The 26,148-nt window shown below is 49.8% G+C and overlaps 1 protein-coding gene across 8 annotated transcripts in view; it reads left to right on the top strand.

Annotated features, from left to right (window-relative positions):
- The window catches only part of DIP2A (disco interacting protein 2 homolog A), a 117,594-nt gene that overhangs the window by 85,604 nt on the left and 5,842 nt on the right, over positions 1-26,148 (top strand). For 6 of the 8 annotated variants that reach the window (XM_027041341.2, XM_027041340.2, XM_027041334.2 and 3 more), the window contains 14 exons: positions 1,710-1,824; positions 8,835-9,036; positions 9,935-10,044; positions 10,128-10,208; positions 12,430-12,553; positions 18,213-18,334; positions 18,465-18,576; positions 20,012-20,121; positions 20,621-20,751; positions 21,454-21,622; positions 22,185-22,355; positions 23,449-23,478; positions 24,327-24,388; positions 25,064-25,121. In XM_027041341.2, coding sequence (XP_026897142.1) covers positions 1,710-1,824; positions 8,835-9,036; positions 9,935-10,044; positions 10,128-10,208; positions 12,430-12,553; positions 18,213-18,334; positions 18,465-18,576; positions 20,012-20,121; positions 20,621-20,751; positions 21,454-21,622; positions 22,185-22,355; positions 23,449-23,478; positions 24,327-24,388; positions 25,064-25,121 — 1,597 coding nt within the window. The remainder of the gene's footprint in view (positions 1-1,709; positions 1,825-8,834; positions 9,037-9,934; positions 10,045-10,127; positions 10,209-12,429; positions 12,554-18,212; positions 18,335-18,464; positions 18,577-20,011; positions 20,122-20,620; positions 20,752-21,453; positions 21,623-22,184; positions 22,356-23,448; positions 23,479-24,326; positions 24,389-25,063; positions 25,122-26,148) is intronic. The other 2 variants (XM_027041337.2, XM_027041338.2) reach the window with 1 other exon arrangement.

Here is a 26,148-nt window from a genome sequence, read left to right as displayed (position 1 = left end):
ATGAGGCCCATGGAGCACTTGGGTCAGCATCCTAGATCCTAGACATGCAAACCGAAACAACCACGTACCAGGTGCTCTGAAATCACCGATGGCCGAGTGTCTCTTCTGCTAAGGTTCAGCGAGACACACAGAGGCCCTACCTTGCTCCTGGGATAAGAATCAATTCAGCTTTTCTAGTGTGTTAGGCAAGCCCTTTAAAGATTCTCGTTTCTGTTGAGCCAATAAATGGACCTTTGGCCTAGACCCAGGGCAGCTGGGGTGAGGAGAGGAAAACCCTGTCTGACTCTGTTCACTTCCTGAGCTCTTTGCCCTGGAGGAGCAGCCTGGTCTCCTAGTTGGCCCATCCAATTGACAGAGCTTTTTCAATTTTCTTCTCAAGGGGGGGGGGGGGCTCTTGTTACTCACACTAAGGTACCCCTGAGCCTGGCTAGACCCTGCCTTTGAATATCCCTTAAAGAAATCCTTAAGGAATTCTGCCAAATGGTGGGCACTGCTGGCCCTTCTCTTAGGTCAGGACAACAGGGGTGGGGGATGACCCACCCTGGAGAAACTGGCAGGGCAAGCCTGTATGGGTGCCTAGAGCATGGGACGCCAGGACATCGTGACCTGCCCTCACAGCAAAAATGGGACACTGTTGGTGTGGGTATCCATAGGCATAAGGTCAGGGTGGCCCACACCTGTTTCTGGACTAGATTAGGGAGGCCACCGGAACCTGGTGGTACCTGGAGGCGAAGGCCAACCCTGAGAAATCCATGCCATCTCAAGTGATTAATGGAGGTCTGGGTGATTGCATCTCCCATTGGACAGGGTACCTTCCTGTCCCCACCACCGTAACCACCTCAAAATGAGCCACAGCCGATAGAGTGTGCCCTACAGGAACAATGTCCCAAAAATGCTAGCACGTGAAAGGAGTTCTTTGTTCTTAAACACAAACATGATAAATGGAATAAACAGTAGGATAGATAACAGCTAGAGAAGGAAGTGATAAGTTGGAAAGTCAGATTAAGGAACTTCTCCGGAAGTAAGGAAAAAGAAAGTTGAAAAGAAAAATTAAGAGAGATGGAGTGAGAAAAGGGCTGGCGTCCAGAAAGCAGACCCCAGGGGAGGGGGCACACGCATGGAGGGAGGGCAGCGTCTGAGAAGCAGGCTTTTAAGTTATTATTTAACTTTAAGGATGTTTAAGTTATTAAAAGAAATTTTTAGAATTTATTTATTTATTTTGAGAGAGAGCAAGGGGGAGGGGCAGAAAGAGAGAATCCCAAGCAGGCTCCACGCTGTCAGTACAGAGCCCGATGCGGGGCTTGAACCCATGAACCATGAGATCATGACCCCAGCTGAGACCAAGAGCTGGACACTTAACCGACTGAGCCACTCAGGCACCCCATAGAACTCATAATACTTGTGGACAAAGATTTCTGCACACGGAAATGTACCACATGTATTATAATTAAGGAAAATTGTCTTTTACCATATGTGCCTGGTTGTTTTGCTTTCCCCCAAAGTCCTTTTTGTTTTAGTGAATTGGAACTTATTTCAGCCACACTGTAGGAGATTAGGGACTGGTTGCTCTTTAGATTCGAAGCAAGCAGCCAGTTGCTAGATTGGCTTGTGAACACTAGCACTTTCACATCGTCCAAGTGAGAGCGAGTGTCTGTGTCCTGCTCAGTGCCCTTTGCTGGGTGGTCATTTTTGTCCTTGTCTTCCCCCAGGATTGCCGTGTTCTCCGTGACGGTGCTGCACGATGACCGGATCGTGCTTGTGGCTGAGCAGCGGCCTGATGCCTCCGAGGAGGACAGCTTCCAGTGGATGAGTCGCGTGCTGCAGGTGGGCCCAGGCGGCTCGCTGCCTTTCTGGCCTGTTTTTCGGAGTGTGATGAGTCCAAGTATACAGCTGTTCCCTTCGGCGCCCTGCCTGCCTGCCCTGTTCTCTACCTCAGTGTTTGGAGCACCTTTTGTAGCCGTGCTGCGCAGGCCGATGTGTGGTTGCCCCCCACCTGGTCACAGGGTTGACCCACTGAGAGTCGTGGCTTCCAGGACCCTCCACCCTGCACTGCCTGCATACAGTGGGCACTAAATAAACATGGGCTTTGTGAGGATGAGAGAACAGCATTTTGAAACCGTAATGCTATTCAAGGGTTAGTATGTCCCAAAACAGCAGTCCCATAAATCTGTCAATTAGGATGATTTAAAGAGAGACTCTTACTTGGATTCACAGCAGGCCATTGCCCCGGGGGCTGGTGAGAAATGAGAGCTTGTGCTCATCCACACCAGTGCTTTTCCCAAAATTTTATGAAAATGCCAAACATACAGCGAAGTTGAAAGAAATGTACAGAAAATTCCTAATATGCAGTCTTTAGGTTCTGCAGTGATTGACATGTTGTTACACTTGCTTGTCCCAGTCTGTCCCTCTGCCCACTCACTGGCACCATCTTTCCCTGCACGGCACTCATTTCTCACATACTGAACTGGGGTTCAACATATTCTCTTTGGGGGTAAGGGGGTAAAAGTTACGTCCGGTAAAGCACATCAGCTTTAAAGGTACCATTCAGTGAGAGGTTTTCAGTCGACTTGATTGGATGGAACTTACAGGTATAATGAGCCCATTTTTAAGTGGGCAGGTTGATGAGTTTTGGCAAAAGTATGCACCCAAGTAACACTACACAACGATATCTAAGATGCAGAGTATTTGCATCACTCCAGTGTCCCTCGCCCCCATGCTGCTGGCCGGCCCAGAGAACAGGCTTTGTGTCAGTACAGGGGAGCAGCATAGGACGTCTTCCTTCCTGTACAGACGTTCTGTGTTAGGGAATCACACAGTGTTTGCTCTTCTGTCTGGCTTCTTTGCCTCAGCATGTTTTTGAGATTCCTTGTGTTGTGTGGATCAGTGGTTAATTCCTTTTGATTGCTGAGTTGTGTTTCTTTGCTTACCTATTTCCGTCTTGATGTACGTTTGGGTTGCTAATTTTTTACTGTTATGAATAAAAACTGCTATGGGCAACAGTGTACATGCTTAACCAACAGAGCCACGCAGGTGCCCCTATTATGGAATATTTTTAGTACAACAAAAAAAAAGAAGAATGTAATAATCCCCATGTTCCTATCACTCTGTTCAACAGTTACCAATCCAGGCCCCATCTGTGTCCCCACCAGGCCTCTTCCTCTTCTCCCTCAGGAGTGGGGTTTTTTTGTTGTTGTTCTTTTTTTGTTATTGTTGTTTTTTAATGTTTATGCACTTTTGAAAGAGAGAGAGAGTGCGAGAGGAGGAGGGGTAGAGAAAGAGGGAGACACAGAGTTCAAAGCAGGCTTCAGGTTCTGAGCTATCAGCACAGAGCCCAACGCAGGGCTCGAACTCACAAACTGGGAGACCATGACTTGAGCCAAAGTCAGACGTTTAACCAACTGAGCCACCGAGGCACCCCCAGGAGTGGGTTTTTTTTTTTATTATTTATTTAAAAAAACTTTTTTTAATATTTATTTATTTTTGAGAGAGAGGGAGACAGAGAATCTGAAGCAAGCTCCAGGTTCCAAGCTGTCAGCACAGAGCCCGACGCAGGGCTTGAACTCACAAACCATGAGATCATGACCTGAGCTGAAGTCGGATGCTTAACGGCCTGAGCCACCCAGGAGCCCCTCCCTTGCGAGTGTTTTGAAGCAAATGCCAGACATCACATTTTATCTGTAAAGATTTCGTTATTTCTTGGGGCGCCTGGGTGGCTCAGTCGGTTAAGCGGCCAACTTTGGCTCAGGTCATGATCTCCCGGTCCGTGAGTTCGAGCCCCGCGTCGGGCTGTGTGCTGACAGCTCAGAGCCTGGAGCCTGTTTCAGATTCTGTGTCTCCCTCTCTCTGCCCCTCCCCCGTTCATGCTCTGTCTCTCTCTCTGTCTCAAAAATAAATAAATGGTAAAAAAAAAATTAATAAAAAAAAAGATTTTGTTATTTCTTTAAACAAGAAATATCACTATCACATCTCTAAAAATTAATAATTAGGGGTGCCTGGGTGGCGCAGTCGGTTAAGCGTCCGACTTCAGCCAGGTCACGATCTCGCGGTCCAGGAGTTCGAGCCCCGCGTCAGGCTCTGGGCTGATGGCTCAGAGCCTGGAGCCTGTTTCCCATTCTGTGTCTCCCTCTCTCTCTGCCCCTCCCCCGTTCATGCTCTGTCTGTCTCTGTCCCAAAAATAAATAAACGTTGAAAAAATAAATAAATAAAAATAAAAAATAATTGTATTTATTTGTTTATTTGATGTTTATTTATGTTTGAGAGAGGAAGACAGCATGATCAGGGGAGAGGAAGAGAGAGAGGGAAACAGAATCTGAAGCAGGTTCCAGGCTCTGAGCTGTCAGCACAGAGCCTGGTGCGGGGCTTGAACTTATGGACTGTGAGATCATGACCTGAGCCCAAGTCAGATGCTTAACTGACTGAGCCACCCAGGTGCCATAACTTTTATTTATTTTTAAATTGAGATGTAATTGACATAATATTAATTCCAGGTATACAACATAATATCATATTTATATATACTGTGATCACCACAGTAAGCCTAGTTGACATTTATCACCATACATAATTACAAACTTTTTTCTTGTGGTGAGAACTTTTTTTAAATGATTTTTTCATTTCTGAGAGAGAGAGAGAGAGTCAGAGCATGAGAGGGGGAGGGGCAAAGAGCGAGGGAGACTGAATCTGAAGCAGGCTCCAGGCTCTGAGCTGTCAGCACAGAGCCCGATTTGGACCTGAGCCCAAGTCAGATGCTCAACTGACTGAGCCACCCAGGTGCCCCTCTTGTGATGAGAACTTTTAAGATCTGCTCTCTTAGCAGCTTTCAAATGTGCAATACCACGTCTTTAACTGTAGTCACTATGCTGTGCGTGACCTCCCCAGGACTTGTTCATTTTATAACTAGAAGTTTGTGCCTTCTGACCCTTCACCCATTTCCTCCAGCCCCCACCCCAGCCCTGGCTACCGCCAGTCAGTTCTCTGTATCTGTGAGCTCTAAGATTTCACATGTAAGTGAGGTCATGTGGTATTTGTCTTTGTCTGACTTAATTTGCTTAGTGTTATACCCTCGGGGTCCATCCATGTTGTCACAAATGGCAAGATCTCCTTTTTTTGTGGCTGAGTAGTATTCCGTTGTGTGTGTGTGTGTATACACGCACACACCACAGCTTCTTTATCCATTCATCCGTCCATGGACACTTGGGTTGCTTCCATATCTTAGCTTTTGTAAATTCTGCTGCAGTAAACATAGGAGTGCATTTATCTTTTTGAATTAGAGTTTTTGTTTTCTTTGGGTAAATACCCAGTAGTGCAATTGCTGGATCGTATGGTAGATCTACTTTAAATTTTTGAAGAATATCCATACTGTTTTCCATAGTGGCTGAACTAATTTACATTTCCACTAAACAGTGCATGAAGGTTCCCTTTTCTGCACATCCTCACCAACACTTGTTATTTCTTGTCTTTTTGATAGTAGCCATTCTAACAGGAATGAGGTGATATCTCATTTTTTAAAATCTGCATTTTCCTGATGACTAATGATGCTGAGCACCTTTCCATGTACCTGTTGAGCATATGTATGTCTTCTTTGGAGAAATGCCTATTTAGATCCTTTGCCAATTTTTTAACTGGATTGTTTGTGCTATTGAGTTGTAGGAATCTTTGATAGATTTTGGAACTTAACCTCTTATCAGATATATGGTTTGCAAATATTTTCTCTGATTCAGTAGGTTGTCTTTTCACTCTGTTGATGGTTTCCTTCACTGAGCAGAAGCTTTTTCCTTTGAAACGATCCCACTTACTTATGTTGCTCTTGCTTCTGGCATCATATCCATAAAATCATCGCCAAGACTGATGTCAAGGAGCTCATCACCTGTGTTTTCTTCTAGGGGTTTCATGGTTTCAGGTCTTACGTTCAACTCTTTAACCAGTTTTGATTTTATTTTTGTGGGTGGTGTGAGAAAAGGGTCCAGTTTCATTATTTCTCATGTGACTGCCCGGTTTCCCCAGAACCGTTTATTGAAGACCATCCCTTCCCCATTGTATATTTTTGCCTCCTGTGTCGTAAATTAATTGTGTATGCATGGGTTTATTTCTGGGTTCTCTATTCTAATTCCATCAATCTGTATGTCTTTTGTTTTTAAGTTTACTTATTTTGAGAGAGAGAGAGTGCACGTACACAAGCAGGGGAGGGGTAGAGAGGAGGAGAGACAGAATCCCAAGTAGGCTCCATGCCATCAGTGCAGAGCTCAGTGCCGGGCTCAGACTCATGAACCATGAGATCACGACCTGAGCTAAATCAAGAGTCAGACACTTAAACGACTGAGCCACCCAGGTGCCCTGTATGTCTGTTTTGATGCTAGTTCCATACTATTTTGGCTACTGTAGCTTGGTAATATAGTTCAGAATCACAAAGGGTGATGTCTCCAGCTTTGTTCTTCCTCAGGATTGCTTTGGGTATTTGGGGTCTTTTTTGGTTCCATACAGATTTTAGGCTTTCTTCTAGTTCTGTGAAAAATGCTGTTGGAATCTTCATAGGGACTGCACTGAATCTGTGGATTGCTTTGGGTAAGAGTGGACAGTTTAACGATACTGATTCCTCTGATCCATGAGCATGGAGTATCTGTCTATTTTTTATGTCTTCAGTTTCTTTAATCTATGTCAGTTTTTCAGTGTATAGGTTTTTCACCTCCTCATTTAAATTTATTCTTAGGTATTTTATTATTTTTGGTGCAATTGTAAATGGAATTGGTTTCTTAATTTCTCCTTCTGATAGTTCATTGGTGTATAGAGACACAACAGATGTTCCCTGCGACTTTACTGAATGTGTTTATCAGTTCTAACAGTTTTTGGTGGAGTCTTAAGGGTTTTCTATATATAAGACCATGCCATCTGTAAATAGTTGCAGTTTTGCTATTTGGATGTCTTTTATTTCTTTTTCTTTCCTGATTGCTGTAGCTAAGACTTCCCATACATGTTGAATAGAAGTGGTGAGAGTGGGCATCCCTGTCTTGTTCCTGACCATAAAGGGAAACCTTCCAGCTTTTCCCCATTGAAATGAGGTTGGCTGTGGGCTTGTCAAATATGGCCTTTCTTAGGGAGGTACGTTCCCTCTATACCTGCTGTGTTTTTATCATAACAGTAATCTCTTGTTGTCATTAAATATCTAGTCACGATTCAGACTTCCCTGATTATTTAATGTTTTAACTTGTTTGTTAGACTCAGGATCAAAATGAGGTGAAAAGTTATACTTGGTGGTCTTTTTTAATCTATAGATTCTTTCTCTATCATATTTTTCTTGTGATTAGTTTATGGACAAAACCAAGTTCTTTGTCCAGTATGCTTGTTTAGCCTGAATTCTGGCAATTATCCCTCTGTGGTGTTATTTAATACAGTCATCTGTCCCCTGTAGTCCTGCACATTGTGGTTAGATCCAGAGGATTGATCAGACTCAGGTTCAGTTTTCTGGCAAAAATTCTTCATAGAAGGTGGCATGTGATGTTTAGCGCTCCTGTAGTCACTGATCTGCTAGGACTTCACAGTGGTGCTACTTTCTCATCATTACCCAAGCAGCCTTAGAAGTTTCTTCTTTGGAGAGTGCATGTCCTCCTCGGTCACCTGGGGGCCTGGTGGTGGGCTGTATAGGAAAACAAGATCAAGGAGTGATTTCAGAGTAGTGAGATGCTTTCTTAGAATCCTCTAAAAGTGACCACTGAGTTTTGTTTATCTTTTCGTTAGGAACTAGTGGATTTAAACATACTGTATGCGTTTCAATCCATTATAGTTTTTTTTATTTTTCAGTGGCCAGTGGGAGCCCCTCAGGTTGGCTCTTGAATCCTTCTGACATTCCCCTGGGATTCTCTGAGGCCAGAGCAGAGACGAGGAAGCTCAGAGGCTGGGGGAAGGCAGTGTGTTTTGTGTCCTCGACGTGTCACGGTGGGGACTCTAGGGACCCTGCTACTTCCTAGGGCAAATGGAATTGGGTACCACCATCGGGGCACTTGATGTTGCTGCTCAGTCACTGTTTCTGGGCTTTTTTCAGTGGACAGAGTAGGAAATGATGCCTCCATCATGAATTCATGCTGCAAGTTCCAAGCCAGATTCCGTACCACAAGGTTTTTACATAAGCCATGGATCTCCTCTCTGCCACACTGAAAGACTGCAGACATCCACAGCTCCCAGCAGTCACTCACGTGCCTCAGGCCACACTATGCACTGCAGTCTCAAAATCCTAGTCTCCACACTACCTCTAAAACGTGAGATCTCCAAGAGCAGCTTACCATTTGCAATTCTTTTTGCCCACAGGACGTATCTCACGGGCAGGGGGCGGGTACTAATCAAATTACCATGTTTAAATAAATACACTCTCTCTATGGGCCTTTGCTACCAATCTGATTCCAGTGCGGCTAAGTTCATTTGTTTTATCTTACTTTCAGTCACTGGGGAATGCTTTTTAAAATTTCAAGGTTTTTGTAAGTAAAATATACATGGCTCCGAAGTCAGATCTGAACGCCAGGGATATTCAGAGAAGTCTGCTTCTGCCCCCCACAGCTTCTCTAACTTTCCTTTCTTTAACATAAGCAGTTCCAGATTTATGTATATGTGTATGTATATGTGTGTTACACTGTAGGAAATGTACACACATCTTTCCGTCTTTCCGTGTCTTCTCGTTGAACAGAATGTCTCAGAGGTCACTGCCTCTTTGACCTTTGGATTTGCATGTTCTCACCCATCTCATAAGCCTTCCGGCTTCTTGCCAGTGTTGAGTGGGTCAGCGTGTCAGTATGTGTGCCAGGTCTCAAACACAGCGTCTCCTAACTCGTGTTACTATCGCCTTCCAGGCCATCGACAGCATCCACCAGGTGGGCGTGTACTGTCTGGCCCTGGTTCCTGCCAACACCTTGCCCAAGGCTCCCCTTGGAGGGATTCATATTTCTGAAACCAAGCAGCGGTTTCTGGAGGGGATGCTGCACCCGTGTAATGTACTAATGTGCCCTCACACCTGTGTCACCAACCTCCCCAAACCTCGCCAGAAACAACCAGGTTAGTCGTGCATGACAATACTTGTCTGATCAGTCTTAATGTCGGTGGCTGCCATACCTGTGGTTAAATGGTGCAGCCCTCTTGGGCCCTACGTCTCTGGGGCTGAGGTTAAGAGCCATAGTGAATGGCACATCAGGTCCGTCTCCACCTCCTGCCTCCCTGGACCCAAGGCACAGATGAGCAAACGTCATCACGTCACCTGTGTGGTGTGGTGGTTTTCACGTGTCTCTTGGAACCCGTCGGAGTGACTAAATTCAGGCATGGCGTCTTAGGCTTGGAAGGTGAGGCTGTGACTCTTCGGGAGTAGAAATGACGCCCAAGAGCAGTCTTGGAGCTCAGGAATCTAAGGACCCTCTGCAGTGCTGGGGGGGCGGCCAGCTGTGCCAAGGCTGCGGGTGCCAGGGGACAGGTGCTGTGCCCCGTGGCCGGTGAGACCCAAATGGCCACTGTCTACTCCCTGATTTCACACATGTAAAAACTAATTTTAAAGCCTGCTTTGACTGTTATTTTTGTTCCGTTGGTTATGTAAAGTTTTAGTAAATGCTAATAATAACTTTTATTGATTATTGAACAAATAAAATATCATTAAATAAATACACTTACTAAGAAAGATTTAATGTCCTGTTTTATATGTAAAATGCAGTAAAACAATGAAGTCTATTAAAATGTTCTGTTATGGCTGAGGTCAAATCTTCTACCCCCAGGTATATGCCGTTTGGTAAATTTCTCAGTCTGGTGTTGCTTGTATTTGAGAGATTCTCTTCATCACTTACCATAAACCTTGTGGCTGGTTTCCTGAGCGTCTGTATGTTAGTGAAGAGTGAAATGTACAGTCACATGGCAGTTCTGTACCCAGAGCCATGCCTTCTCATTCAGGGTCTCCGCCCCTGTTTCCTAGAGGTTGGACCGGCCTCCATGATCGTGGGGAACCTGGTTGCTGGGAAGAGAATCGCCCAGGCCTCAGGGAGGGAGCTGGCTCACCTGGAGGACAGTGACCAGGCGAGAAAGGTAACAGCAAGTGGCCAGTGCCTGGGAAAGCGAGGCAGGCGCCTCCCCGGCAAGGCCGTGGACTGATGGGCCTCTCTACACAGTTCCTGTTCCTGCCGGATGTGCTGCAGTGGCGGGCGCACACCACCCCCGACCACCCGCTGTTCCTGCTGCTCAATGCCAAGGTAGGCCGCCTGTGCCCATCCCTCCCCGGCTCCCGGTGCTCTGTCCCCAGAGTCCCTGCCCGGAGAACAGGGTGTTGTTGCCAGGCCATCCACTCTGCCTGCCGTGTTCTTTGTGGAGCACTCAGCTGTCACATAATTCACGCAGTAACGTTTCCGTCCGTCTTATATTTAACAGGAAAATTCTCATTAGCTCCTTTCCCAATTAAGAACAGTATGCTTATAAAAAAAACAAACAGTATGCTTGTAAATGAGTTAAAAGGAAATGTTTATTTTGTAAAAATTAGGAATTTAGACTTTTGTTTATAGATTTGACATGGCAAATGCTGCTTACTGCCCTGATCCTGGTATAGATTCAGAAATTCACTGTCAGGATTTTGGGCACCTTTTGATGTGATTACACTGTACCTGGAGTTCTTAGGATAGAAAGGAGGGGCTGTAACTCTCACATCCAATGGTTGGGCCAGTAGGCAAAATAGAGAAACATGACAAGTTAAATAACAGTAAAAATCCTGTCTCAGATGCATCACACAAGATGTAAGAACATGTGCACTTTGACATAGTACAGGGAAGGTCACTGTGCTCTTAGAAAAATGCTGGTCCAGCTTTTGTTTCTGCTTGTTGCTGCCCACTGTCCCTTCATTCGAAACATATTTATTGATACCTGCCGAGTTACACGGTGTTAGGAGGAAAAGGGCACCTGCTCTCGGGACGCTTGAAGTGAGTCTTCCCTGCTGGAAAACCGGTCCGTAAGAAAGACTTTATATTCCTCGTCCTGTGTAACTGTGGATCTAGAAGAGTGCTAACATTTATTTTGTGGCTGACAGTTATTGGCGGGGGCCGGGCCCAGACATGAGGTGGCAGCTCAGAGGAGGAGGAGAGACGTGCCCTCACACGGTGTGTGTGGTCTGAGCACCTGAGCGCAGGGAGTCCTTCTCAAGGGAGGAGGAGGGCCCCAGGGTGGGGGCCCCACAGAGGAGCTCGCCAGGCATCTGTGTGGAGGCGTTGGCCGTCTTTAAAGCCAAGGGAGAGCTCAGGAGGAGCCAGCAGAAGACTAGCCCTGGCCTTCTCCAAATCCATTCTAGACTTTTCTCAAGGTCACTAGTAAAACTGCATTTCTTTTGGTTTGTCAGCCTTCTTCGGGTTTGAATTGCCCTTAGGTCCCTGAGGACGTGCTGGCTTTTGACCCAGCAGCAGGCCTGTGGCTGTACAGGTGGTCGTCCAAGGGGACTGGCGGGCTCTGGACATCTGGGCTCCCAGTATCTGCCTGGCGCTGACATCCTGCACCTTGGCTGGGATGGGAGAAACAAGCCTAGCTCCCCTTCGCGAAGCCTCAAGGGCCTGCGTGCCTGGCTCTGCATACACGCACATTGGCCTGTGCAGTGGAAGCACCAGTCGAGGAGAAGCGAGGGGTTCCCACTCCCAGGGGCCGGTCTGTTCTGGGGCATTATGTTTAGACCGAGCTGCCCTGTTACTTTTCTTAAGAAGGACAAAACAAGCTGTGAGGCCGGCCCGACTCTGGTCGGCCGAGCGAAGGAAACATTTGCCGGGAGCTGGTCTGCAGCCCGGCTGTCCTCGGCAGAGACGTGACGTGAACGAGGAGCCCATGTGGCCGGGGCAGCTGTGCATCCGGCCAGGCACCCACCGCGGCGCAGGCCCGCTGACCTGGAGGACAGGAGCTTTGACATGCACAACCGTGCAGCTTATGGATGTCTGTTCATTTAATGTGATTACTGTGTGCATATGTATCCAGGGTGATGGTTGTTTCTGGGCAGGGAGAGGATGAATTGAGGGTGGTATGCAGAGTGGTGATGGCTTATTTTAAAAAAGAGAAATTTAAACAATGAGGCAGAATATTCTTAGGCATTGAGAACTTAGACATTTATGGCTTTATTCTTTATAATGTTGTTATATTTAAGATATTTTATCAAAAAAGCCAAAAGAGTTTTCTTTAATGGCCGTGTCTCTGTCCTGGACAAGAAGCAGCCCCCACTGCTCCACGCTCTCCTGAGATGCTCGTGGCCCGTCCCTTCACTGATGGCCAAAGAGCCACCTTTGGCAGTTCTGCAGGAACTCCACAGATGACGGGGAAAGACAATGGATGTGTCTGTGGGACTGGCAGTGGTCCCGGCCCCTAACCACAGGGTTCCGGGGACAGGGTGTGTGCAGTGTGAGCACACGCCCTGCCCCACCAGCTCCACTCAGCCAGGGACTGCGTTCCTAGGGCACCGTCACCAGCACTGCAACCTGCGTCCAGCTGCACAAAAGGGCTGAAAGGGTTGCCGCCGCCCTGATGGAGAAGGCACGACTGAGCGTCGGGGACCATGTGGCTTTAGTCTACCCCCCAGGTAAGCACACCTGAATGCCCTGTGCACACGCCACCTCCCTCAGCTCTGCGTTCCCTGGGACACTTTGTTATTATGGAGCAGACACCCTCATAACCTCCAGCAGGTTGGCCAGGTGCCCGGTCCCTAGCATTCCCTGTCCTGAGCACGACCTCCTCCACTCTCCCGGGAGCAGCCTGTGCCCCTGACCTCTGCCGTCACCGCTTCCGGCTCCCTAGGGTGTGAGCACACAGACGAGAGCACCCTACATGTCAGCTTGGTCTCCCAGTTTCCTTTGATAAAGTCTCTTTTAATCCACAGGCTCTCCATTTCCCTCTCTTTACAATTTATCTACCGAAGACCTGGTCTGACCCTACCTACAGAGGCCCCACGGCCCAGATGCTACAGAGCAGCGTGTTCTTGGCCCCGTGTTTCCTGCAGGCTGGCAGCTAGATCCCAGCCCTGGGTCAGACTCTGGTCCAGTGTCTCTGCCAAGACCAAGTGCTCCTGCATGATCTCACCGGAAGCCCATGCTGGCTTGTGTCTCCGCTGGTGGCATTAGCAGCCACTGACTGATGCTTCGGTGTTTGACATTCATTAATCCTTTAGGGGTCACAAAACCGTGATACTCTAATTCTTTCATTTCTTTTCCATTTATTGGCCATAGAACTAACACACAGAAACCTCCCCCTTCATCTGGTATTTGGCTACCCCGTGGTAGAATTCATACATGTTGGTTCTTTATGAAATGAATTTTGTTTCCTGTCACACTCCAAAGGTGACCCAGCAATGAATTTAAAAATATATACATATCAATATGAACTCACGGGCTTAAACTTATTTGTTGGGTTTTATCCTTTGTAGTTACTTTCCTTATCAAAGTTCAGGTTCTGCCATGTTTGGCCAATAGGAGCCTGTTCTGGCTGGCTTAGCACTTGGCCACTAGTCCCTTACTGCTTCCTCGGGTTTATTGTGACAAGGTGCTCCAAGTCCCCCTAGTGCCCATCCTACCCCAGACCTAAGATCAGCCATTTCTCCACGGAGCCCCCCTGGCCCCTCCCCATGTTCCCAGAACAAAATCTGGGCATGAGGGACACTGGTTTCTCCTGGATTGGCTGCTGTTTGTTGGCTCTTTCAGTGAGCAGAACTGGGAGTTATAAATAAATGTATTTTTTTTTATTTAAAAAATTTTTTTTATGTTTATTATTTTTGAGAGAGAGAGAGAGCAAGCAGGGAAGGGGCAGAGAGAGAGGGAGACACAGAATCGGAAGCAGGCTCTGTTATGCCCAGAATTCGTGATCCCCAAAGACCACTAGGGAGCCGAGTCCGATGTAAAAGCAAAAGAGCCTTTATTCGAGCTAGCTCGAGCTCAATCCCCTACCTGCACCGACGCAGCGGTGAGATACCGGGGAGAGAGAGCGAGTTTCAAGAGGACAAAGGTTTTATTGGGGCCTAGGGGCAGTTGGTGAGGTAATGGCTGTGGCCTCAGCCGATTGGCTGGGGAAGGGTCCGAGTCCTGTTAGGCAGGTGAGCGGGAGGTTACTCAAGGGGAGGAGGCGTGGTCAAGGTGAAGGACACAGAACAAGATGGAGTTGGCCGGCGTAGGCCCGCCCTTTCAGCTCCAGGCTCTGAGCTGTCAGCACAGAGCCCGACTCAGGGCTCGAACTCAACAGACCGCGAGATCATGACCTGAGCTGTAGTTGGCCACCCTACCGACTGAGCCACCCAGGAGCCCCTAAATAAGTGTATCTTTAGAGAGGCACTGCCTTCTGAGTTCATAGTGTTACATCCCATTCAAATCCAGGATCATAGGACTTTACCAGACCTCACCTACCGCGTATCTCCTTTTTTCCATACCAAGACTCCTGCTTCTTCAGAACAGGGAGATGATAGAGTTCAGATATCCCATAATTACTCAGCTATGTAGCCCTGCATCACATGCAGGGCTCCCAGAATAACTGCACAAATACTGTAACCATCAAAATGAATTCTGAAAACAGTTTACAAGGTTTGCACCTGCTTTTCTGCCTTCCCCTGCCCCTTGTTGCTGCTTTGTGTCCGTGCTGTCAGGAGTGGCCGTTACAAATGCAGCCTCTCTTTTCTTACCCTCGTTCTGATGAGGTTTTGGAGTGATGGTGAGGGGTGGGATCTGGAGCCAAAGGCCAAGAAAAAATTCTTGAGAAGTCTTTGGTGCAAAAAGGTGATTTTTATTAAAGCACGGGGACAGGACCCCGGGGGCAGGAAGAGCGCACCGGGCTTGTGAGGAGTGACTGATTACACACTATGGAGTTGGTAAAGTCGAAAGGGAGCCCTCCAGAGGGACTTTGATGTGCTAATGAGGACTCCTAAGATACCTGAGGCCTCCCTGTTGTCAAGCTAAGGAGGTTTTCCTCTAGTAAGACATTAACATTAGGACAGCAAGGGGTTCCTGGAGAAACTATACTCTGTATTTGCCACAAGTGTTTGTCAATGGGCTGCAGGTAATGTGGAAATTTAATGTTACCTGCCATTTCCTTCTTTCCTTTGTTCCCCACATCACTGTGGAGGGGTGATGCTGGGGCTCCAGGAAACTGAGTCTACAGGTTTCTGGAGATTAGGCTGTTAATAAGATTGCCTTTTTCTTGTAATTTACGAAGATATTTGTAAACTGTTGGAGACTCCTGTCCTGCATGACTGGGATCTCTATCAGCTAACCATTGTTTTTCCCCTTTCCTTTGCCCTTGGGCAGCCAGGAGAGCTGAGGAATGTCATACCTATCTTAGCTGGGGTTGGTCTGGGGGGTCCGCCTGCCTTATGCTCCCTCATCCCTGGGATGGGGTTGGGTGGCAGCCTGGTCTCTCCTGGCACAGGGATGTGCTAACTTGAATGCTCCTAAACCCACGGGCCTCAAAGTCTGCCTCTGCTTTTCATTCTCTGGAGTGTAGGGTGCTTTTCCCCAGGGCGACTGCAGTCCCCACTCTTGAACTACCCTGGCTTCCAGGTCAATGCCAGATATCGTACAGCATGTCAGTGTAAGGCAAGCTGGTGCTCTCCCCTGCCAGAGCTGTCTACACCACACCCTCTACTGTGGTAGGGCCATGCCCCCCGGGGTCAGGTGGGAGCTGCAAAGCTTGAGGAGTGCTCACACAGGAAAGGCTGGGGCTAAAGTAACTGCAGAACACCTTAAAACTTTCTTTTTTTTTTTTTTTTCTTTAGTTTATTTATTTTAGAGAGGGAGAGAGAATCCCAAGCAGGCTCTGCTGTATCAGCACAGCTTGAACTCACAAACTGTGAGATCATGACCTGAGCCTAAATCAAGAGTCAGTCATTTAACCAACCGAGCCACCCAGGCTTCCCCATAAGCTGTTTTTAACAACAAAAAAGAAAATGCATGCTGAAGGTCTAAATTTACATTTTATTTTTTTGATTAAAAAAAATTTTTTTTAATGTTTATTTATCTTTGAGAGACAGAGCGAGAGAGACAGATCACAAGTGGGGGAGCGGGGGCAGGGGTGGAGGCAGAGAGAGGGAGACACAGAATCCAAAGCAGGCTCCCCAGCTCTGAGCTGTCAGCACAGAGCCCTATGCAGGGCTCGAACCCATGAGCTGTGAGATCCATGACCTGAGCTGATGCTTAAGACTGAGGCACCCAGGCACCCCTAAATTTACATTTTATGAACTTAACCGGGCCGGTGGAGAGTTTAATAGCTGGAGGGCTAAGCTGTGGTCCCTGCTGGAAGGCCCAGAACCTCCCTTGGGCACAGATATCTTGCAAATGCCACAGGCGCGTGTGTTGTGTATTTCTTGGGAGTGAAGGGGGAGTCCAAGACTTTCTTCCAATTTTCAAAGGGATGTGAGAGCCAAGGGATTAAGAACCCATGCTCTCTGGACACTCCAGAAGAATGGGGTGCTGCTGGGACTGGATTCTGCCCACCTGTTCACCTGGTGATTCCAGGGATGGGAGGAAATATGTGCATAATGGGAACAGCATGAATTTTGTGAGCTCAAGGAAATGAGCTCCTGGTGATGTCTCTCTTGCGTGCTGGGTTTGAGGATATGCTTGTTCTGTGTAGGGCAGGGACCGTGCATGCAGGTGCCCTGGCCTGCTGTGTGCCAGCACCTGCTCTCCCTTCACTCAGTCCTCCTGGCTGCCCCACAGGCACAGAGCAGATGCATGGTCCTGTGGTGGCGGTACTGGGGGGCCAGCTGGACCTGGCTGGTGTGCTGAGCTGCCCTGGCCGCAGTGTCACATTATTAGTACTGATGGAGCACTGGGGACTTGTAATCCAGTGAAACCCACCAGCTGGGTGAAAGGTGGCATATTTATTTTGACTCTGGAATTGAAATAGCCTGAGGCTGACCAGTGGGGTCTGGTGTGCTCTGAGGGGTAGCATCTAGAGGGGCCTCCATGGTGGGGGGCGCAGGAAGTGCATCTCAAGTTGGGCTGAGTTCAGGATGGAAATACAGGTTTTAAGCATGGTATAATTCCCCCTAAATTTCAAATATGAGGAATTTTAAACATTCAGAAATTTGAAGGAACATTTTGGTGGTCGCATGTTGTGATGTGCAGTTGAGAGCAGGATGGGGTGCCCTGGCCCGGGACACATGTACAGTGAGGAGGTGCAGCGTTGGTGTCCCCAGTTCTCCAGAGACGCCTGCCTGCGTTCCCCACCTTCTCCTCCTGGAGGGGGTGGACACCCTGCCTCATCCTCCTCATCACCTTCTGCTGGCAGAGGTGGACCCCTCCGCCTCCCATGCCCCCTCCTTTTCCAAGCTAGGCAGCCCCTCAGAAAGGTTCCTTACTGCTCTTGCGCACCTACCTTGTGCTTGGCCCCTGCACACAGGAATGGCAGGCATGGTGCTGCTCTCCGGGCCTAGGCCTCCTGCCCTCAGTGACCTTCTCTGTGCCATGCACACCCCCATCCCCTCCCCAGCCTTTCAGGATAGTTCTCTGTACATCCCTAACACCACTGAGTTCAAGAAATACTGATAGCTGGCAGGCTGGGTCTGGGGACCCCAAGGGGGTCATGCAGGACCAGCCAAGAGGTTCCCTGGCTGTGCACAGGATAGAAATCAAACACAGAACGGCAGGAGGTGAAAGGAGAATTTATTGAGGATGTAGAGAGAATGCAGGTACATACAGTGTCTGGGAAACTCAGAAAGGAAAGGAGAGTCCCATCTTTTTCGGGATCTGGGGATCTGGGGATCTTACTGAGGATGGTGGTCCAGTGCATGAGTCCTCTCAGGCATCCAGGAGCTGATTAGAACAAAGACGAGAGCCCGGGTGTTACCCCTTGGAGCCAGGGGGCCTAGGTGTCCACTTGTCTTGTGCCCTGGTCTGGAATATGCATATATGATGGCTTCCTCTGGTCATCCTCACCTGGTCCTTCCTTGGGTGTATCTGTTCTGGAGAAATACACCAACTCCTTGTCCGCACAAGGAAGACACACACTGCTTGCATTCTGAGGCATGTGTAAAGGGATGCAGATCCTAGCAAGAATAGAATCAGGAAAAGGAGCAAAAAGATTTTTATGGAGTCCTTTATTGAGACAGTTTCCCTGTCTCAATATCGTATTAGTTTGGAGAAGTTGTGTTTGATCCACGTAGCACATGACAGGAACCCTGCTTTATCATTCCGTGGTACTAGGCGCTGTGAGCCACACTCCGCCCTGCGCTGACCCCCTCTCACCATGTGTCTTCCCAGGGGTGGACCTCATTGCCGCCTTCTATGGCTGCCTGTACTGCGGCTGTGTGCCTGTCACCGTGCGGCCTCCGCACCCCCAGAACCTGGCCACCACGCTTCCCACTGTCAAGATGATCGTAGAGGTACCTGTGCGCGGTGGACGGCCAGGCAGGCCCGATGGGAGGGCCCTTGTTCCGGTAGACCAGAGGTCTCATGTGTCATCTCTCCCAGGCCCTGCGTCTCACTCACGCCTTCAACCCCTGTGCCCTGCAGGTCAGCAAGTCTGCTTGCGTCCTCACTACACAGGCCATCATGCGGCTGCTCAAGTCCAAAGATGCAGCGGCTGCCGTGGACGTCAGGACCTGGCCGACCATTCTAGATACAGGTACCTGTCCTCAGCACCGTTGGTTGTGTGCTGGCCCTGCCAGGACACACCACCTTTCCTTTCTTTGTTGTAGGAGTTGCATCATTGCTACCAAAAAGTAAGAGTTAGGTAAGGGCAGCTGAAGTCAGTGGTGAGGAGGCTGCTAAAAGTGCCCTTGCCGCTGGGTTGCTGGCAGCCTGCCTCCTGGTTTCACTCACGGTGGGGCCTCTGAACCAGAGCAAAGATCCTTGCATGAAGCCTGTGTGCCTGTGGACCACCCCTCCTCTCAGTGCCTCTCATGCCTGTACAGCAGTCGGTGGTTGTGGGGACACATGTGCCACAGCACACATACATCTATCCTTTGTCCCCATCATTGGGGAGTGCTGCTGTGCCCCATGAATTGCTTGTGGGCTGACCAGGAAGGCTGTAAACCCCTGGACCACTGTGCCTTGGACCCTGAGGTCACCCTCCCCATGGAGACACCCCAAGCTAGTAGCACCCACAAGCTTTGTTAGTGACTTGAGGTGCTGGCCGTGGAGTAGGCAGGAGTCCCTCTTTCCCCATTGCACCTGGCAGGCATCTGTCTGTCTGTGCTCTCCAGGGGAAGAGGTCAGGGACTATGTTGTCTGTGGCAACCTGCCCAGTACCTGTCTATAGGCACAGGGAGCTGACTGGTCCAGGGGCCCCAGGGCGGGTTTAGGAGCAGACTGGCTCCAGAGAGTCACATTGCTTCACCAGCTTGCTACGAGGTGGGTGGGCCCCAGCCCTTGCCTCATTTGTGTCTGCCTCACAGTCTCATAGGAACCGCAAAGCGCGGCAGCCCTGAGGGCCTGTCCCTAGTGCTGTCTCTGCGGTCAGAGTTCTTGTTAACACTGGCTCTGCCCCAGGCTCTGTGACCTCCAATAGGTCCCTGCACCTCTGAACTCTCCCGCTGCTAAATGAAGCGGCTTCCTGTACGGCTCTCATGACTTGTCTTCCCTCTGTGTCCACTTCACCCACTGTCACCGCACATTCAAAGCCGTCATGGTGGGTCTGCTCCACATGACATTTCCTTGAAGGTTAAAATGCACTTCCGGGGCACCTGAGTGGCTCAGTCATTTGGGCGACCGACTTCAGCTCAGGTCATAATCTCACGGTCTGTGGGTCGGAGCCCTGCGTTGGGCTCTGTGCTGACATCTCAGAGCCTGGAGCCTGCTTCGGACTCCGTGTCTCCCTCTCTCTCTGGCCCTCCCCTGCTTCCTCTCTCTCTCTCTCTCTCTCTTTCTCTCTAATAATAAACATTAAAAAAATTTTTTTTACATGCACTTCCCCATGTACCCATGTGGCCTGCTGCCTTGAGGCCTCCCTCTCTTCTGCACTCACTCTCCCCCAGACTCCCCAGGTATGAATCCTGTTTCCTTCCTCCCTATGAGAGCCTAAAGTAGCATTAACATTACTGGTGTCTCTGGTTCAACAGATGACATACCAAAAAAGAAGGTGGCTAGCATTTTCAGGCCACCGTCCCCAGACCTGCTCGCATACTTGGATTTCAGCGTGTCGACTACAGGGATATTAGCAGGTGTGAAGGTGAGCCCTGTGATCATAGCTCTTACTTGCTTCAGCCTTTGATGGGGTGGGCAGAGAGGATGGTGGGTGTGGGTTTATGCAGGCCCTCACTCTTATCCACAGCTTGAAGCAACAATACTGTTCCTTGAAGTATTCCCTAATTTTGGGGGTTTACTGGTAGTTAACACAGTAAACCCCCAAAATTAGGTTAGCCTGAGAATAGTGCATATTTTGATGCTCTGTGGTAACATCTAAACTCAGATTTACGACTATCTTTGGGAGCAGGTGGCTTTGATGAGTCTGTCTCCTTACCAGGAGCCAAGAGCGCCATTCAATTTTTTTATTATTCTGAAATCTCATTTAGAAGATTTTTCGTGTACATTTTCCTGTGTATTATTTGGTTTGTATGTAGATTTGAGCAGCCACCCTTGAAGGAAATAAACGTGCCTGGCGGCTGTGGTTGGCGGACACTGTTCTCTCTCCCCTCACGTCACTGACCAGATCTTTCATTGTACTTCAGATGTCGCACGCAGCCACAAGTGCCTTGTGCCGCTCCATAAAGCTACAGTGTGAGCTGTACCCCTCGAGGCAGATCGCCATCTGTCTTGACCCCTACTGCGGCCTTGGCTTCGCCCTGTGGTGTCTGTGCAGGTGAGTGTGCAGGTGGTATCTGTGCAGGTGGTGTGCAGATGAGTGTGCGGGTGAGAGTGCAGGTAGTGTCTCTGCAGGTGGTGTGCAGGTGAGTGTGCAGGTGCCATGCCCACCTGCAAGGCTGGAATTGCTGCTGTAAGTCTTTGGAGCTTTAGTGCTCATTTTTGATACTCACGAGCCTAAGATACACATATGAGTGGGTTTGTTTGGGGTTGAAAAGGATTGGAGGCTGGGTCTGAAATTGAGTAAAAGAGTAAAAATATATTTTTCATTAAATATAAACAGTAATCATTACTAGTAATAGGGAAGAGACTACTTAATTTCATCAGATACTAGGAAGTAGTGACAAATCTTTGGAAGAAGAAAGCCAGGGACTCCAGCCGGCAGACCCTGACCCAAACTGTGATCCTGGATCCTTCTGAGGTGCTTGGAGGGAGACTAAACCCCTGGATATCACCCCTGCTCCTGCCCCCACCGCCCCAGTACTTTCTATCGAAACTCCCACTTGACATTAGGGCACAATTGCGTCCTGTTCTGGCTAGAAAAGAAGTGTCCTCAGAGAAGGAGGAGAGAGGTGGGCACCCCAGGCCCTTCTGGCGCAGGTGGACAGGGCATCCCTGAGGCTCATGGGCCGAGGACTAACACAGAGCCGAGGCCGCAGCTGTCCTGCTGTCCTGACCCTCCCTGTGCTCTCTCTCACAGCGTCTATTCCGGACACCAGTCAGTCCTGGTGCCCCCGCTGGAGCTGGAGAGCAACGTGTCCCTGTGGCTGTCAGCCGTCAGCCAGTACAAGGCCCGCGTCACCTTCTGCTCCTACTCCGTGATGGAAATGTGCACCAAGGGCCTGGGCGCGCAGACTGGTGTCCTCAGGGTGAGCGCACCCCCCTGTCTGCCACTGAGGCCTGCCCTGCACCCTGCTTTCCTTCATCTCAAAGTGCCCAAACCAGGGGCTCCTGCGTTGGTTCTAAACTGGGCCCCTGGGAACGTTTAAAAAAAAAAAAAAAAAACCTCCCAAGATCTGTTCAAGCCGTTTATGGAAACAGAGAAAACCCTTTCCAGGAGTTGAGCCGCACTGGCTTCATGGGCCCTCTTCCCTACACCTCTAGAGGTCACTCCCTTTATCGGCACAGCCCACACAGCAAAGGAGAGTGTGAGACCCAGGCAGGGGTGCCGGGGCCAGAGTGCAGGGGTACCGGGGAAGGGGGGGCAGGTCCTATACTAGCTCTGAGCAGCGCACCTCAGGGTCCCCTGAGGCCTGGGGTGGAGCCAGAGCTGTGTGCAGGGGCGGGAGCCACCTGGATGCCAGGAGTGGGGGGCGGGGCACCCTCCAGTGCATCCAAACTTAGGACCCTGAGGAACCAGGACCAGCTGGGGAGGTGGGATCCGCATCTCCACTGGGACTAGCCTCCCTGCCCTGCCCGCCCTGCCTGCAGACGAAGGGGGTGAACCTGTCCTGCGTGCGCACCTGCATGGTGGTAGCTGAGGAGCGGCCCAGGATCGCGCTCACACAGTCCTTCTCCAAGCTGTTCAAGGACCTGGGGCTGCCAGCGCGCGCCGTGAGCACCACGTTCGGGTGTAGGGTCAACGTGGCCATCTGCCTCCAGGTAAGGCCTGCACCGGCCTCCTGCAGTCCTCGTCCTCCCTGCGTGCGCTGTCCTCCCTGCTTGCCCTCTGAGCCCTTGGTGTTTTCACTTACACAGAACCGGTCAGCTTTGTGAGCCAGGAGGTTGTTATTTAAAAGATGTTCTAGTCTTGTTGATGAACAAAGGCTTACTTGGAAACAACACAAGTTGTTCTTGAACAGTGACTATTAACTTACCGGGAAAAATCTCAAAGGATACAATATGTAGCTAATTTTTTAAAGCAAGATAAACTTGTAAAGACAGTTAGCAACTTTAAATTGAAACATTAGTTAATGTGGTGATTTGTATTGCCCTAAATTAGTTTTTGAAACATTAAGGTATTTTACTTATTAAAAGGAAACACGAAGTTTCAGAAATTGAATAGCTCACTTGTAGTGCTGTTTACTGCTTCTTCAGATGACTGGCTGTTTTCCAGATTTGGTGCTAGTATCTCCATTTCACTTCTTTCTAAAAACATACTGAACGCCGTACTCCACGAAGCGGTTCCGGAACTACAGGGCAGAAGAGGCATCACTGGAGCCAGAGTGGGTCCAGATCCCGGGCTGTTGCCAGGCTTCCGGGGCCTTTGCTCAGCCCTGGTCCTCGGCCCGTGGCGCACCTGCCGGGCACAGGGCAGGTCTTACATGCAGAGACTGTCCTCCTGTTCTCCTGGCATTGCTGCTGATGTCCTCTCAACCTTGAAGACTGCTATCCTCTCCAAGCCACAGACCCTTGCTATGTGGCAGGAGGAGGTGGGCTAGGGTCCCCTCCTAATATCCCTCTCTAGTGTAGAAAGTATGACTTTCTTTTTAGTTAGCGGCTCTAAGTGAAGACCTTACTCTCTGCTCAGCATTTACTCGATATTTGAAGGTACCTATTCTATTGTCGGCGCGTGGGATGCCACGTATGATTGCGAAAATCTTAATGGATTGTTCATGTTTGTGCTTTGAGATGCAGTGACGTATTTTGCTTTCTCTTACTGTGTGTTTCTCACGTGGCCTGTTGCTTTCTGTTTGTGTTTCCTGTGGCTGTCTCCTCCCTGTCTCGCTCTGCTGGCCTTCTTTGCCTCTGTCAGCCCAACAGGCTGGGAAAGCTGGCTGAGCAGGTACGACCTTGACCTCAACCTCAAGGCCCCTCTGTGCTTCCCCCATGAGTTCATGTGACCTTCTTGTGAATTCCAGACAAATACATGTTTCTTTTGCTGTCTGACTTTGCTCACAGTGGATGTTATTGGCATGTTATATAAAAGCTCCCTTGAAACCAAATATAAGAGCAAAGCTATTTGCAAAAGAATTTAACAGTCCTAGCGTTACCTCTGGAGGAAGGGCAGTGTTTGGTCTCAAACAATCATTGTTGTTTTAATTCCAGGGCAGACATAGGTTACGCTGTCTGGCATCTTTAGACAGTGATGTTGACCAGAGTGTCCATTTAATTCGATGTTTCTTATCGATTAAATGGAACATATAACATCCTCGGCAGGACCAGTGCCCAAGTGTCTGATGAGAGGAGAGCAGGGAGACGTCCTTCGGGCCGATCCCTGGGAGAGCCTCTGCCATGCTCAGCCCTCAGGAGAACCCGGTCGGCTGGTGAGAGGCCAGGCCCAATCTGACGGCTGGTGAAAATGCCTTCCAAAACCTACGGTGGTGTTTTCACCAAGCTCAGAGTATAGGGACCAGCAGGAACAGACAAGCGTTAGAGCGGACATGTAAAACTGCAGGATTTGAGATTTCCAGTCAGTGTTATTGGACAAGTCTCTGAGTGTTGTCAAGCCACATAGATGTTTGGACAGAAGCCATCCATGCCCCTAGGCATGCTCAGTGCCCTGAGCAGAGCAGCTGCCTTCCTGGGCGTCCCCTGAGGACCCAGGAAGAGCTGTCACACGGCTTGTGCCCGTGTAGATGGGGACACACTCCTGAAAATGAGATGAAGGTCCTCTGCTGCTCTCCTTTCCAGGGCACGGCCGGCCCAGACCCCACCACCGTCTATGTGGACATGAGGGCGCTGCGCCATGACAGGTGAGGGCCCGCCACGCCCACAGGTGAGGCTCTGCAGGCTGGGTCTGCCCTGACTGGACCTCCCAGCACCCCGGCATTGGCAGCTGGCTGGCTGAGTCCCCTGGGGGAGCCTGGGTTTCCTTCTTGTTCCCTTGTGTCAGCACAGCTCAGGCAGCATCCCTGTATCTGTTGTTCCCATGACCAGGAGGGATGATGTCAGGTACGAACACTTGGCATGTGTCTTCTCGTGGGATAGAAAACAGGCAAACCAGCCAAGGCAAGGATGTTTTCCACATGATACCATTTTAAGACAGGACTTAGTTTTTACATCAGTAAATGTGTGCTGGGGGCCACGGTATGTACCTGTGAGTCTGGGTCCCTCCCAGCTCTGAAGCTTGATCCTGGCTCTGGATCCTCAAACGTGGCCATGCTGCAGCTTGAGGTAAACAGTGGCGAAGCCTCCTGGGGTGGGGCCAGCCGGTCCAGGGAGGGCCCCAAGAACCCTAGAGCAAGCCCCTACCCTGAGCGGTGGCATGTAAGCCAGGCAGCTGGGGCTGGTGCATGTGGAGCTGGTAGTCGCTGCTCCAAGGTCACAGCAAGGTCGTGAGCAAAAGCCTGGAGGTGTGGTGTTGTCCACTGACTGACCGTTACAGTGATAATCAGTTTCTGATTACCTTTTCCCTTGTTAATTTTTAGGGTACGTTTGGTAGAACGGGGTTCTCCGCACAGTCTGCCATTGACGGAGTCTGGAAAGGTAGTGGAAGCTGGGACTTACACCCAGGTCCTTTCTTATGTTAGCCCCTGGTGGGTGCTGAGGGCTAAAAATGTCCTAATGGGGGCACCTGGGTGGCTCAGTCGGTTGAGCGTCCGACTTCAGCTCAGGTCATGATCTCACAGCCTGTGAGTTCAAGCCCCGCGTCGGGCTCTGTGCTGACAGCTCAGAGCCTGGAGCCTGCTTTGGATTCTGTGTCTCCCCCTCTCTCTGACCCTCCCCTGTGCATGCTGTGTCTCTCTCTGTCTCAAAAATAAACATTAAAAAATAATAATAAAAAATAAAAATAAAAATGTCCTAATGGACACAGGTCAACTGTGGTTGGGACTGGGCTGATGCAGAGGGCTCCTCTCCTCCCCACTAGCACACACAAGGACACCTCTGAGCTAATGCCTAGAACGGGAGGGCTTCAGGTACAGAAGCCCAGAAGGATCTCCCACTGTGGGGCTTGAGGCCATGGGCCTCTTGGTTCGGGGCCCGATGCCTTCACGGGTATCTGGAGAGCAGGCGTCCTCAGAACCAGGGAATGTTTGAGGAAAGAAGAGTACCCACACGGCCCTACCAGGCAGTGATGAAGATGGGGATATGGCCTGGGTGCTGTGACTAAGCTGCTGGGCACGAGGAGACAGCAGGTTCGAGGGCGGGGCTGTGTCCCCAGTGTGGCCAGGAACAGACAGCCCCCAATCATAGGGCTTCCCACGGCTCTTGCCGCACATCGTGGTAGGGTCGAGAGCACAGGTAGCGACCTGTCCCAGACCTACACAGTCCCAGAGGCGAGACATGGAGGCTGGCATAGCTCACGCAGCCTGGAAGGGCTGCCCCAGCTCTGCTGACACACCCTGGTGGTCACAGCTGCCTCTAGGGAGGCAGGGAGGTACCCAGAGAGGGACAGGGCAGTGGGGCAGCAGCAGGACCAGCCCGTGGGTCTATGGAGGGGTGGGTGTGGAGGGTGAATGGTCAGACTCCTGAGGAGGGACAGCCGCAGTGACGTGGGGCAGAAGTCTCAGCT

Source organism: Acinonyx jubatus, chromosome C2 (assembly GCF_027475565.1).
Source record: "Acinonyx jubatus isolate Ajub_Pintada_27869175 chromosome C2, VMU_Ajub_asm_v1.0, whole genome shotgun sequence".
NCBI lineage: Eukaryota > Metazoa > Chordata > Mammalia > Carnivora > Felidae > Acinonyx > Acinonyx jubatus.
This window is presented reverse-complemented; position numbering and strand designations above follow the sequence as displayed.